Below are 14,198 nucleotides of genomic sequence, written 5' to 3' on the forward strand. Positions count from 1 at the left end.
AGCTTTGTGTAATTGTTATCTCAATCCATGTAGGCTGCTGGGGTGGTATACCACTCCACTCACATCACTAACCTTTAATTCTAATAAAGTGTCCTCGCTAACTTACTGTGATACTTAAATGAGCAAATCTGATGGTAAAATGAGTTAAACAAAGGGATGCATTTCAGGCACAGGCCTTTATGTATGCCTTTAAAACAACTATATTATTTTAAGAGAGGAGATAATGCTTTTTTGGCATTTTATGCATAAATGCCTGAAAGGGGGGTTAAAACAAGCAGAGGTTTTAAACTTTAGAATCAGGAGTGTCAAGTCTTCCCTTGTTGGCAGCAAGTCCTCTACATCTATATTGATTACTCCACCTTTAAGCAAAACTAAGCTTGCACAGGTTACCTTACTTCTAGTATCTACTTTTGCAGTACTTCCTTATTCCTTTAAGACTTTTGTATGGAACTATTTAACCTAAACCAGTTCTTCTGAAAAGGTTTACTTTCTGTGTTGGGCAAAAAGGATAGGGTTGGGGCTTGTGACTTTGAACTCTCTTATGGTGGAGGGTCCCTTTACACATTATAGTAGAGTACAAGTTTTCACTGAATCATTTCTAGCCCAGCTCAACATGAAGATCATCTTGGAACCAACCAAGACTCATCTTCCTGAACTAGGGCATGATTTTTCACAGGTACTGTATATCCCCAGCTCTAACGGACTACAGCTGGAATAGTGCTGAGCACTTCTGAAAACACCTTATAAGCATCAAGTGAACAACTGGCCAAACACACACACTTTTAGTGGTTGTCTCCCACAATCTTCTAGTCTACTTTCACTACAGACCTTCCCACTTATGCAGCAAATGAAGCAGGGGCCCAATAACTAACAGCTGCATTCATTTAATGAGGTTAGGGGCCTCATAGGGAGAAGGAAACATGATTAGGTAATTAAGTTTACCTGTGCATTGTCTTTAATTCAAGCATTTCCTATTTGAGTGCCTCACTTTGCAACACGAATGGTCTTTAAGCATAGGGTTTTTTATTTAACTAGAATTTAATAAAAAAAGCCAACCCCGTTCCCACTTTTTTTTTTTTTTTAAGAGGACAGCAGAGTACTGGATATAAAGCTTCCAGGGCTGGAGTGTGAACTGACAGAACAGGGGACAGAAGTGGGACTCTTGCATGCTACTTTATTTTTAAGCAGTGCTTTATCTCTATAGTATTTATTCAGCTCTTTGTCAAAGCACTTTGTACAGGTGGTTACGGAGGAACAGTCCCATTTCACAAATAGCTTAGCGAAGCACACATTTTATGCGTTTTGCTGACAGACAAGCATGGATGAAACTCATCTGCCATATTAGACAGCGAGGTTCTATTCCCAGCTTTGACAAAGGTGACTTTTATACTACACTTCTGGCCTTCAGTCACTCTGACATGGGACATTGATATTTTGTTCAATAAAAAGGTGCAAAGGATAGAGAATTGACATTAATCCATGGAAGAAACGGGACTAGAATTCATCTTCTGGCTCCTATAGCAAAGCTCCTTCCCCTCAGGCCAAAGGACAGCTTGATACATAAGAGGAGCTCCATTTTGTCTTTGTGAATTTGTGGAGTTGTGTGCAGTTGACAGGATACAAGCTTTGAGGGGGAAAAAGAAATTTAAAGAAATTAAGCATACAAACTACTAGGCATGCACAAGTGGCCATTTTCTAAGATTTAACTCAGCCATGTATGACATTAGAACTATTTCCCCCACTGCAAATTTGCAAACCCCCCTACAGTCAACAGGTTAGAGCTATTTTTAAAAAGAGAAAAAAGAGTGCCTATTTTTCCTATGAACCTTTGTTATCAAAAACTGCCAAAACTTTGAATCAAACTTAAAAAACAAAACAAAAAAACCCTCCATCTTGTGATGGAGTACAAGCACAGAAAACATGAGGCCAAAAGTTAGCTCAGTAACTTATAAACAACTGAAAACATTTCACTATTGCTCCCCCTCTGATACATACTCTCTGAATTACTGCTTTGGCACAGATCTTAATTACTGTTTACTGACCAATGATTAAGATTATGAATTTGTGCGGCTTTATTGACTTGAGTTGGGTACAACAATTGAAGCATCATTCTACCCCCCCCATCCAGTTGTAGATTTGTTATAGCTTAAAATTCACATTAAACCACAAATTCATACAATCAACATCAGGCAGTGTGTTAATTTGAGATTGGAATAGACAATTTCATATCTCCTTACCAGAACATGCAGGGGAGACACACTTTTACACTGCAATTCTCATCAATTTCATTGCTGGACTTTCTTCCCTCCCATTTAAGCCAGGTCATTTGCCTATTCTTTTTAGTCTTAAAAAGTAAGCAATATGGCCAGTTGCAGTACACCACTGACTTAAACCCCAAACAAGACAGAGAGAAGTGGTAATGTTAGCATTGTACAACAGTGCCACAATTACCTACCTTCTTGGAGGGGTAACATTACTGGCCCAGTATCTGTCCAGCAGTACATACCAGCCTTTTTCTAGACTATGATAAGCTGCACAGCCTTGTACTGGGTATAGGCAAAAGTACTACAACAGTAGCTTTACCAAGACCAGGGAAAACTGCATTATAGTACAAAAGAGTATGAAAGGTTAACATTCCATATTGAAGAGAACTTGCAAGAATTTCAAAGAGAAATTGCATGAGTTTTAAAACAAAGGTTTAGATTACCGATGCCCTCCAGAGTCTGCCTGTTGAATTTAGTCATTTAAGAAATAATTACATCACTAATGTAAACAATATAAACATACCAAAAACTAAGTATGATTTAAATACATTTTTGATGGTACAAAAGAAAATCTTGAAGGTGTCTGTACAGTTTTTACAATGTGGGATTCACCAATTTATTTACAACATGAAACGGGGAAATACCTTTCTTGTGCAGAATAAAATTATTTGAAATAATGTCAATATAAAAAACAATATCTAGCGGTGTGAGGCACTCCTGAAGATGGTGGCATTGGGCATGCTGTCCTTTGGTACAAGTCCCATCGCTTGGAGAGCCGCAGTTGCTGCTGTGGCTTTAGCATGCTTCTTATTAAGGCTGGGAAAATAGGTCTGTATTCATGCCCATTGACCATCACCTGTTTAAGAGAAAAAACTACAATAAAATAAGAGATTTAACCAGCTGTTTGTTACTAGTACTGGAAAAGTTGTTTGTAAGAGCCAGAAAGAGCGATACGCAAACTTCCTACTAAAAGTATGCAAAATCCACCTCCGGCATCACCTGCAACATGCATGCATGTCCTCACTGAAGTCTCTAGGACATTTATAAACTCCATTGGATCTTAATGCTGAAAGACAAGCAAGCACAAACTATGGGGCTGCACTGAGGATGAGGAAAAAGATTCCTCAAAAACATCCATTTGTGAACTCTTCACTATTATTCAAAGTACAAAAACACTCTAAGTTTTCCCCATTCTCTACATTTTCTCTCATGCTGGCACACTTTGCATCTTGAAATTGTGTCTCACTTCCCTTTCTGTCATTTTAGGTATGGGTATAATTCAGATTTAGTAAGTTATTCATATTTATATTCTAGTAACACCAAGGCCCCCACTCAGGATCAGAGTCTCACTGCAAACACAAATAAGATCGTCCCTGCCCAAAAGAGTTTATAATCTAAATATACAAGACAATGATAGACAACATATTAGGAAAATGTTAAAGGGCCAACTAATACCTTTTATTGGACCAACTTCTGATGATGAAACTCTTCTTCAGGTCTAAAAGATATGATCTCACCTACCTTCTCTCTCTAATATCCTGGGACTGACATGGCAATAACTACATCAGATGCAAAGATCCAAGTTTTATATAACCCTGTCCCACCTAACTCTTCCTTCCCGCTCCCTGTGCAGAGCCTGTTATACCAGGTACACTGTGGCTCCATGGGAGTCCACATAGCAAACTTCCATTGTAATTTAGCACTATTACAGCTCCACCAGTGAAAGCTGTGCTTTGATGTTTTTACATCATATCAACAAATGCTACTTAAGATTATCTTTGAAAAGGATTCCTCATGTGATACAGAAAGGAACCGCTTCCCTCAAAGGGAATGAGTATATGATGTCTATTATTATTAATCATGTTTATTACAGTAGTACCTAAAGAACAACTAAGAATGGGGTGCAATTGTACAAGGCACTGTACAAACAGTCCCTGCTCCAAGCAAATTAGGTTGCTAGTTAATGTATTTAAAAAAGATCTATTAAATAAGACTAAGGTGGTGACCTAATAGTGGCTGAGAGACCGTCTTTCTCCCTATATCCCCTCCAGGCAGTTGTGGTCTGCTGGTTTGCTTTTGCTTCTTGTGATTGAACTCTGTGATTAGTAGCAATGCATTCTCAGTGGTGGGCCCACTTCTCTGGAATCTGGTCCTTGGGGACAACAACAGAACCAGTGTTAGCAAACTTCATAGAGCAGTGCGAGAACTCTTGTTTGTTAAAACTACTAATTTATTCCAAGACCATTTTAGGAGCCAGATAGGTTCAGAAATGTAGCTCTAAAATACTGCCTAATACTTTACGGAGCCTAGTTTTGCTTGATGGGGGTAAATTAAAATAATGATAAGAAACTACCATTAAGGCTGAAAAGTGAATGCCTGAATTTCTTTTTTGTACATCAAACTTTTGAAATTAAGTATAGGACAAGATGCTACGGCCTGGACTCCTGCAGTGATCTTTTCCACAATGCTTGAGAATTTTTCTCCTAGAGAAGGAGCGGAGAAGACACTAATATGTTTTTGTGATCTATTTCTCTCTGTCAGTTCTTTAGCGGAAAAGTAGTCATTTTCAATGGCAAACTCTAATGCAAGATTCAAGTGCAAAGAGTAAGCTGGACTAAACAAAAAAAAAAAAAAGGGTTAAATCCTGCTCAATTTATTCACAAGGGCCGTTCTACTAAATCTTATTCATGGAACTATGGCAGGTAGGATTTGACTCCAAATTGGTTTAACTCATTTAAATTGGCGGTGGGAAAAACGGCTTTTAGCCTCTTCATAGTTACAAAGATGCATAAGTGTTTGCAGGTTTTGGGGTTAAACTGTAAGCTCCCTTTAGAATAAGGACTTTGTATTCCTATGTGTTTGGACCATGCCCAACACATTGGGGGCACTACTGTAATACAAAAAAATGAAATTAATAATACTAGATTTATCATTTCTAACCGAGTACTAGACATGTCAAAAGGGAATTCAAGCTTACCTTAAAGATAAAATGTTTGCGATGATCAGGCCCACTATCATCCACCAATACGAACACAGGTGGAGACCATCTTCTTTTATTACATATCTCCATCAATGCAGAAACTGGATGTTTACCTTAAATATATCAACATATTTTATTTCTAAATTAATTCCAATGTTACTCCTAGACAAGTTACCTTAAATTATATATTTTAAAGGAATAAAAAAAGGCCTTACCTGAAAGATCCTTCATTACACTAAAATGTCCCGATCTCTTTTGTGTCTTTTCTCCCACTGCAACAAGACCTAAACAAAATATGAACCATGTTTATATCTTGTGTTACTTTTTACTCCTACAGACCTGATTTGAGCATTGAACTCTTGCTATTGGAGCAAGGGTTTCTCTCATTCCATTAACCCACAGCATGCATTAATGACACGTATGTATGACAATGCCAACTGTAGCACAATCACACATTCAAAAGCCTTTTAATCTCTCCCTTCATTTCAACACTACTTTTCCTTCACACCATGCCATTCTTCTCAACTTGTTCCATTAATTGTTCCATTGAGACTGTAACTAGTCTACCAGTCACCAGGAAGTACAAAGCACGCTAAGGAAGGCACTCTTCCCCTTCACAGAGCTCAATACTTCACTGCTCATGTCACCTTTGGGGAAAATGCATGGCAGGAGCTGAACTAAAACTCAAGAGATGCACAGGTGCAGGGCTCCTGCAAGCCACCCAATGTTCAACACACACACACCCTGCCCCCGACACGTACTTTCAGTTGAAACATTTCCCTTTTAAAATTAAAGAACTTCAAGCTTGTTGAAAAAAATCTTAGTCAATAATAGTGCACACTACAGTGTCATTTAGTCGTATGAGAGAATTTGTTAATTACAATGGCTTCCGTGTCTCATATGTGCTGTTCTTGATTTACGATGATCAGAGTTTTCTTGTGTCTGGATTCATAGCCGTTTACACAGAAATCAATGACATCTGGAGAAACATGACGCATTGTTAAGGCTGCGTTTATGTCATGGAAGTCACGGAATCCATGAATTCCAGAGACCTCCTTGACATTTTCTGCTTCAGCCCCAGGGGCTGCAGGACTGGAGCTGGCAGCCAGCAGGGCCCTTGCAGGGTTTCAGCAAAGGCTGACAGCCTCCTCAAGGTTCCAGTGACTGGCGACAGCCTTGCACAGGGGGGGGGACCTTGGGCGAGCAGCTGGGGATGTCCCATTTTCTCTTTGGGAAACATGGCTACCCTGCAGCTCCCAACTACCATGGGCAGAGGGGGGAAACCATGGAGCTGCAGCAGCAAAAGTCACAGACAGGTCACAGCTCCCGTGAATTTTTGATTCTTGCCCATGACCTGTGACTTTTATTAAAAAAATAACCATGACAAAATCTTAGCCTTACGCATTGTCTATGGCTGTGTCTACATTAGAGAGAGAATGTGCAGACCGCAGTGCAGATGTAGTTTACACTGCGGAAGGAGTTCTTCTTTCAGTGTAGGAACACCACTTCTCTGAATGACATTAGCTACCTCGACAGAAGCACTCATCTGTTGATAAAGCTGCATCTACAATGGGAGTTTTGTCAGCGTAGCTTTGTCCACCAGAAGTGTGATTTTTTTCCAAACCCCTAACTGACAGAGCAAAACCAATATATCTTTTCAGTACAGACCAAGCCTATAGCAGAAATACAGGGTGGGATTATCAAAATTGCTTTAGTGATATAGGAGTACAAGTCCCATTGAAAGTCAATGGAAAACCTAACCTGCTCCAATTGTCTGTTCTCAGGAGGAAGGACAAAAATAAGTAGGTGATTAAAAAAAACATTCTATATAGTTCTGAGGCAGTAGCTATCAAACTTTCATTCTGTTAATTACTCTGTACAAGACATTCTTTCGTGAGCCATGTCCTCCACTCCAACCTTCCAATCCCAAGATTTTAAAGGGTAAAATAAAACAATCAATCTGCCTATAGCATAAGGAAATGTGTATGGTGACCCACCATTTTCCTTTAACAAAACATTTTACCCTCATGAATTTCAAAAATCCCTTTTCTCCCTCTCGAGTGACACTTTTAAATATATGTAAAAATGAAACGTTTGAACCACCACGGCTCTGAACTTCTTTTCCTTCAATCCCCTCCTTTTATTTTTCTTGTTTCTTACCTTCAACTTGATTCCTCTCCTGGCTTTTGGGAATGAAGGGAGTAAAGGGAACATACTGCAGTTTTTCCACTGCTGTTCCTTTTTTTTTTTTTTTTTTTTTTTTTAAAGCTCACATCCTCATTATCACCATACCTTCACCCTCAGAACTTCAAACATAGTTTATTTCAAGGCATTATGGCCCCAAAGTTACCTCCAAATTCAAACAACTGTTTTCTTCCTTTATCTTATTGAAAATTATTTACATAAGAAATAATTACAAAACTGGGGTTACAATGAAGGGAGGGATCCTATAGCACATTATGTTTCACATCTGGCAGCTTAAGCGGTATGGCTCTGAACCAACTAATGAAGATGTTCTGCTTTCCACTGTTAATTGAAGCAGTGTGTTTTTGGTTTTTTTTGGTTTTTACACCTTTCAGAGGCTGAGAAGGGAGCTCTCACAGTTTAATGGCAGCCAACAGAGCAAAAGAGTAGCTTAGTGGCTGAAAGCCTGGAAGCTGTTCAGGCCATGCCTGAGAGTAGCTGGTCTAGTGCATAGCCATGGGAAAGGCTGGCAAACTCTGGATTCACACCTTGCTGCTGTGTCCTAAAATAGCTTTTACTGAACAAAGTTAATGGACTGTTCCTGGATGTGAATTCCCAGAAGACAAAACACTCACCATTTTCGAATAACTTCAGACAAGATTTCAAAAATTGTTTTCTTTTATAAGGGAAGAAGAAGATTACTTTGTCCATTTAAATTTTCTAGCCAGAACACTAAACCCTTCTAGATAAAGTTCCAGTCTGGCTTTCAGCAATACACACACACCTTGGTCAAGGCTGTCCTCAATCCTTCCCTTACATCTTCTTCATATTGGTTTGCACAGCACATGGCACAGATTTGACATTTTATAAACAGCATCAGTACATTCCAATGCACTTCAGTGCCCTCCCTATGCACAAGAATCACTTCAGCTACCTATTTTTAACAACCCAAGTTGCCTCTTTATAGAGTACATGATCTTAACATTAGGCACCCATGTTGGTTTAGCGAAACTTTAGCACTTCTCCCTATCAATCTGGGTTTGATTTTTTTTAGGGAGCCTGTTGGAAATGATTACAGACATGAAGGGATGTAGGATTATCTATCTGATAATTTAATTCTTTTTTCCCCGTTTTGAGTTTTAAAACAACCCAGGGATCACTGCAAGGATATCAATATTTTTCAGTGAACCTATACCAAGAAAGGGAAGATGCATGGCAAGAGCTCTCCTCACTAAAATCTTAACTTTGCTTGTATGCTGTTCTCTTTTCCTCCACCTCTCTGGCCATCTTACTAAACAGTAAGCTCTTTGGGGCAGTGAACATATCTGCCTATTTGTTTGTACAGCGCTTAGCACAACAAGGCCCTGGTCCTGGTCCAGGTCTTCAGGCTTTACCACAATATAAATAATCATTGGGATTGAATGTCAAACTCTACAGATGTTAAGAAATGTTATCAGATACCGCACAGAGGTTGCCAGACACTCAATAAAGGTTACAGGTTTCAGAGTAGCAGCCGTGTTAGTCTGTATTCGCAAAAAGAAAAGGAGTACTTGTGGCACCTTAGAGTGCCACAAGTACTCCTTTTCTTTTTTCAATAAAGGTTAGTACTCCTAATCATGGATGTGAGCCTGTCAGATAACCCATTCTGCAGGCTGCTCAGAAAAAGAGAAATGACCTTGAAGGAATTTTAGTTTAGCTTATAGATCTATATAGTTCTTCCCTGATGCCTGTGACATTACCCATGTAAAACTCAAAGAACTGTTATCAGCAATGAGAGGTTTAGAGGACAGAGCTGCTGAAAATGCTGTGCGGCAGCTCAACAAGTTGAGGGCATTCCAGAAAAAGTGTTCTTCCTGGAACGTCTGTCAACTAATTCTTCTCCAACTCTCTCCCCCTCCCTCCCTAATTTGGCAAGAGATCTGACAGAAATGAATAGTTGTAAAGCAGGTTTAGACACTTTAATATGTAAAACTCTTTTTTCAGGGCTTCCTTTTATATTTGTGGACTGTTTCATCACTCAGTTATAAAGCCATTGTGTAGACTGCTAAAGGAGCTATAAACTTTACACAGGATCTCATTCTTATACTTGTAAAACGGAAGAGTGAGACTCTGAGGATCTCCATTTCCTGACTCCACACAGACAATATTTATGATTCTAACACCTTATTTTCAATGCTTGATTGGTACTTTGAGAGCATTCCACTATTGGGAAATCTCAATGTGGACAGTTAGGGTCTGGTTTTTAGGATCTGCAGTTTTCACTGACTTAACAGCATCTATGAAAATCAGGCCAACAGAATTTAAGTTTACATGCTTTGTTTCTTTTCTGAGTGAAACTATGATTGAATGAAAACTCTGCTCTAAATGTCTGTAAGCTTAAATGTGATCTATGTAATGTAATGCAAGCTCAAAAAGGTTAGGGAACAACTGATAAATATTCAGTTTTCTACTTAAACTACAAGCCAATGTTAATGTGGTTTACCAATGCACATTATGAAACAATATGAGTGAAATCCAGGCTCTACTGAAGTCAACTGGAATTTTACAACACATTTTAAAATTTTAACTTTAAGAGCTTGAAAACGTTCTTTCTGAATCAGAGTATACCTCAGCATGCATTGTGAAATAAAACTGCTGCCGAATTTGTATATATGTGCAAAATACCCAATTGTATAATCTGGGCAGCTCATGTAAATCACAGTAGGGTCCTGATCCTGCAAATATGCTTCTGCATGTGTCTAACTTTAAATGGAAGAGGAGCCCCAACTGACTTATATGAGAGTATTTATGGCTTTAAAGTTACGCTCATGCCTAAATGTATGTAGACTAGGGTGTAAGGGGCCAGTATCAATACAACTATTTTTATTGTAATATTTTTATAGTAATTTACATATTACAGTGAAAATAATTGCCATATACTATGATCATTCTATTCTTTGCTATAATAGAAAGAAAACCATTAATCAGTTTTATAGTGTTTTAAAACGTTTAAGGAAAGAGTTTACCTTTTCGATCTGTCTTAAAATCCACTAGGATAGGCTCCACAGTTCCTTCTCTGTTTTTTCCTAACCCCTCTCCTTCTCTCCAGCCCATTTTTCTCATCAGCTGGGCTCCCATGCCTCCAGTTACAGGGGCTGCTCTTAAGAACTGATCCTATCCAAAGAAAGAAAAGTAAAACAAGTCCTGAAGTTAGCACTTGATTTTAAAAAAATCACTGGGAGCTTCCAAAAATGTTTCTAACAACCTTTCATTGATCAATTCAAGTCAATACACCTTAGCTTTACATACATTTACATGGCTTGTATAAACCCGAGTTCACAACATACAAATTAGACACATAATTTGTTCAAAATATCAAATTAGAAACAGCTTAAGAAAATTTTAATGAGATCCTTTAAGTCAAAAATGGCAATTTTAAACATTGACCTGTTTCAAACGTGTAAGTAATAAAATGATAACCAACGTTTATTTTTAAACACATTACTTTGGTTCCAATGCATCTCTTCTTATCTTGTGAAAGGAGGCAGTGTTAATTGTTTAACTAGCAACATTTGTGCCAAGTGTACCTAGTTATTGAACAAAATACAAGTAAATATAGTAATGACATTCAAATACTGTTTAGGCATATTTAAAATATGAGTAATGCTTTCCCATTTTATTACGCAGCAGTTGCAGACACACATTTTATTCTGAAAATCCACATAGAACAGATACAGGCGTTTCTTTAAAAACAAATGAACAAAAATAAGGTACTTAGCCACACAGTTTAGCAGCAGTAGTTGTAATATCATTGTCTCATCATTATATCATAGTTGTTAAGTGTTGTAAGCTTATCAAATAGAACTTTTAAAAATCTGTTTTGTTGTAAAGAACTTTAAAAACTCCTTAAATGTTTACATACCTAGGCCTCGATGGCCGCAGTGTTGTGAATAGTAGGGCTGGCATTGACCGTGGCAAGAAGGCAGCTACAAGGATTTGACCCTGAAACAAGTTTCCATATAGAGGGGTGAAAGTTCACAGATTATTCTGTGAACTATCATCTCTCTTTTGCCCCACCCACTGACCCAAGTAAGTCAGTCATTTCCATCACAGCAGCAAATTGCTTGACTTAATATACAAGTTTACACATTGGTATTGATAACGCAGTTATTCTCACACAGTAGGTAATAGGTACAATGTTTAGTATTTTTGTAGCAACTTTACCTATGTTTCAAAATAGTGGTAAGTTCACGGAACACTTTTTAAATTTCTTTATTTCTTTTTTTCCTCTTTTTTTTTTTTATTTACTGTGCTTGACGTACTCAGTATTTCCCAGATTTGAAGAAACGAAGACAGATATTTCCTTGGTTTCAAATATAAGCAGAATTAGAAGTTTTCCTTTTCCAGGAGACTTAGAATATATACATTCTTAATAAAAACTATTAGCCTCTCAACACAGGCACTTATGGCACATACCAAGGACATATGCATCATAACCCCCCACATTTTCTGTTGTTAAGAAGTTAAATAATAAAAATTCATGAACATGTATAAGAAGAATAGTTTTCCAAATATTTACCTATATAAGCAACAAAACAAATCCCTAGAAACCATGCAACTGGATGTTGTGTTTAACAACAAGGTGCTTTGATGAAAGGAAGGGTAGACAGAGGCTAAGTTTACCTCTCCAGTTCAACTTTCAATCGGTGCAGGCCATGCAGTTTACGTGTACGCAGAGACAAGTTAGCTGATGTTCGATACCAACTGCCTCACTCTATACACCTAGAATGGCTTTTACTTACTTCCAGTTTCATCCTCCCCTGTCTTTTCCAGGAACCTCTCATAAGAAAAGGTCAACCATGCAGAGTATGATACAAACCCCAGTCAATGTCACCCAGGGTTCCGATTCCTCTTTTGTACCTGCTTTGCAATGATAGAATTTTCAACATCAACATCTGTTTCATTATCACCAACGTGTATTCAGTTCACAACCAGAGTAGGAGCAAGTTCTTGATGAGGTCACTTTCATGTTATAGAGCTTTCCCATTACATTTTCAAATTAATTTTGGAAAAAAAAAAAGACTTAAAATATACCCATTTCGTGGCTTAAAATGAAGGCATTAAACTTAGAAATATCAAAGCCTAAACAAATCTTAAACCTAGAAAAAAAAATCTCCTAACTTTCTCTAAACTTTTAAAGTGCAATTGTACTTCAAAATGACTGTAAACCTGGCATCGTCTTACTCAGATCTGCTTCTTGTGTATTTATATCTTGTATTTATATCTGCTGATTTTAGTGGCAGACCATGTTTTTACTGCTTTTCACTCCTGTTGGCACAACAGAGCCAACAGGGTTAAGAATGAGAGCTGAATTCTATTCCTTCTTGTGCTTCATTAACAAAGCCATTTACTCCACTGCAAACAGTTACACCTGCACAACCCCTTTGCAGGCTGCAGAAGTTTGTTTCTCACACAACACTACCAGAAATAAAGAGCTCAGCTTGTCTCACATTCCAATTAAAAAGAACAAGTACTGCAGGTCAGAGGAAAAACAAAACAAAACTTTTTACTTATAAATGGAGGATAACTGAAATAGAAATCATGAAAGAAAAACATGAAGCCATACAATGCCATTTATACGGTTACATTCAGAGTAAAACTGCACTTTAAAGCGAATGTGAAAAAGGACATTTATAAAATGTTAATTTTTTTAATTAGATAATGAATGGAACTAAGAGGAAACAGTATGGTCTAGAAAACTGGACTAAATACTTGAAATGACTACGCTCCAAGTCCACTCTGCCACCAATTTACAGTGGGATGTTGGGAAAAGACACTTCAGCTCTTTGTCTCAGTTTCCTTCTCTTCAAACAAAGATAATATCGTGTCTAACTCATCCACCCCGTTATCTCACAGGGATGTTTGTAAGAGTGCCATATTTGTAATGAACTTTGAAAGTGTTACCAAAAAAAAAAAATCAAGTGATGCAGGACATGTGAAAGATTCAAATTCCTTTTTATTTTAAATTAGACAGGTAGAATACCAGACTAGACAGTCCAATAGGATCATCAGGTACAGTAAATCCTATGCTCCTAATTCTTTCCATTACCACTGTCAAATGAGTTTCATAACAGATTAAAACAATATTTCCCATTTACCCAATCTCTATTCACAAATTGAATTACAAGAGAAATTGCTCATCTAGATGTCAGTTTAATGGCAACTTCTCACCCATTAATCTCCAAGCCCTCCTATGCCAGGCCAGACAAGTGGGTACATCTCCTCCTACCAGCAGATGGGGATGAACAAAGAGGAGTGCTCTTGTGACACTACTTCTTCTATAAAGGAGGCTGGCTGGCAGATCCTGCTCAAATAATTTGGAATGCTTAATGCTTAAAACTACAATAGGAAAATAACTTCAGAACAGTTTCAACTCCAACAACAAAATAAGAAGAAGCGTGGGATACCTGGGCTGGCACAGGAGGGCTTAAAAACCAAACTAACAGGTAAAAAAAATTACAATTTTACAGCTTTATGCTATGCCAACAAAGCCCAGATAAGTGGGAATGTCAATAACAAGACAAAAGGTGAATCCCTTACTCTATTTTTTGTAAGGTATTACAGTGAACAGGACCTGGCTACTAAAGATGGCAGCAGCAAAGCCTAAAACATCAAGTCCAGAATGATTTGAGATAGCATGTAAATATGCTTAACCGGCTCCTTTCTACACAGTTCTGGAGGGGAAGAATCTCCTCCTCTTCTGTCAGTGATGTAGACATGATGTTGAAGGA

General features: G+C 37.9%; 1 protein-coding gene across 50 annotated transcripts in view; it reads right to left on the bottom strand.

Moving 5' to 3' along the window:
• Window positions 1–1,154: 1,154 nt before the first annotated feature.
• The window catches only part of SON (SON DNA and RNA binding protein), a 62,217-nt gene continuing 49,173 nt past the window's right edge, over window positions 1,155–14,198 (bottom strand). For 47 of the 50 annotated variants that reach the window (XM_043507921.1, XM_043507964.1, XM_043508078.1 and 44 more), the window contains 4 exons: window positions 10,434–10,581; window positions 5,460–5,528; window positions 5,242–5,357; window positions 1,934–3,120 (listed from right to left, as the gene is read on the bottom strand). In XM_043507921.1, the coding sequence (XP_043363856.1) occupies window positions 2,944–3,120; window positions 5,242–5,357; window positions 5,460–5,528; window positions 10,434–10,581 (510 nt within the window). In that variant the 3' untranslated portion in view covers window positions 1,934–2,943. Of the gene's footprint in view, window positions 1,625–1,933; window positions 3,121–5,241; window positions 5,384–5,459; window positions 5,529–10,433; window positions 10,582–11,329; window positions 11,410–12,209; window positions 12,331–14,198 lie in introns of those variants that run through there. The other 3 variants (XR_006278873.1, XM_043508044.1, XR_006278909.1) reach the window with 3 other exon arrangements.

The sequence above is a fragment of the Dermochelys coriacea genome, chromosome 1 (assembly GCF_009764565.3).
Source record: "Dermochelys coriacea isolate rDerCor1 chromosome 1, rDerCor1.pri.v4, whole genome shotgun sequence".
NCBI classification, from domain to species: Eukaryota; Metazoa; Chordata; order Testudines; family Dermochelyidae; genus Dermochelys; species Dermochelys coriacea.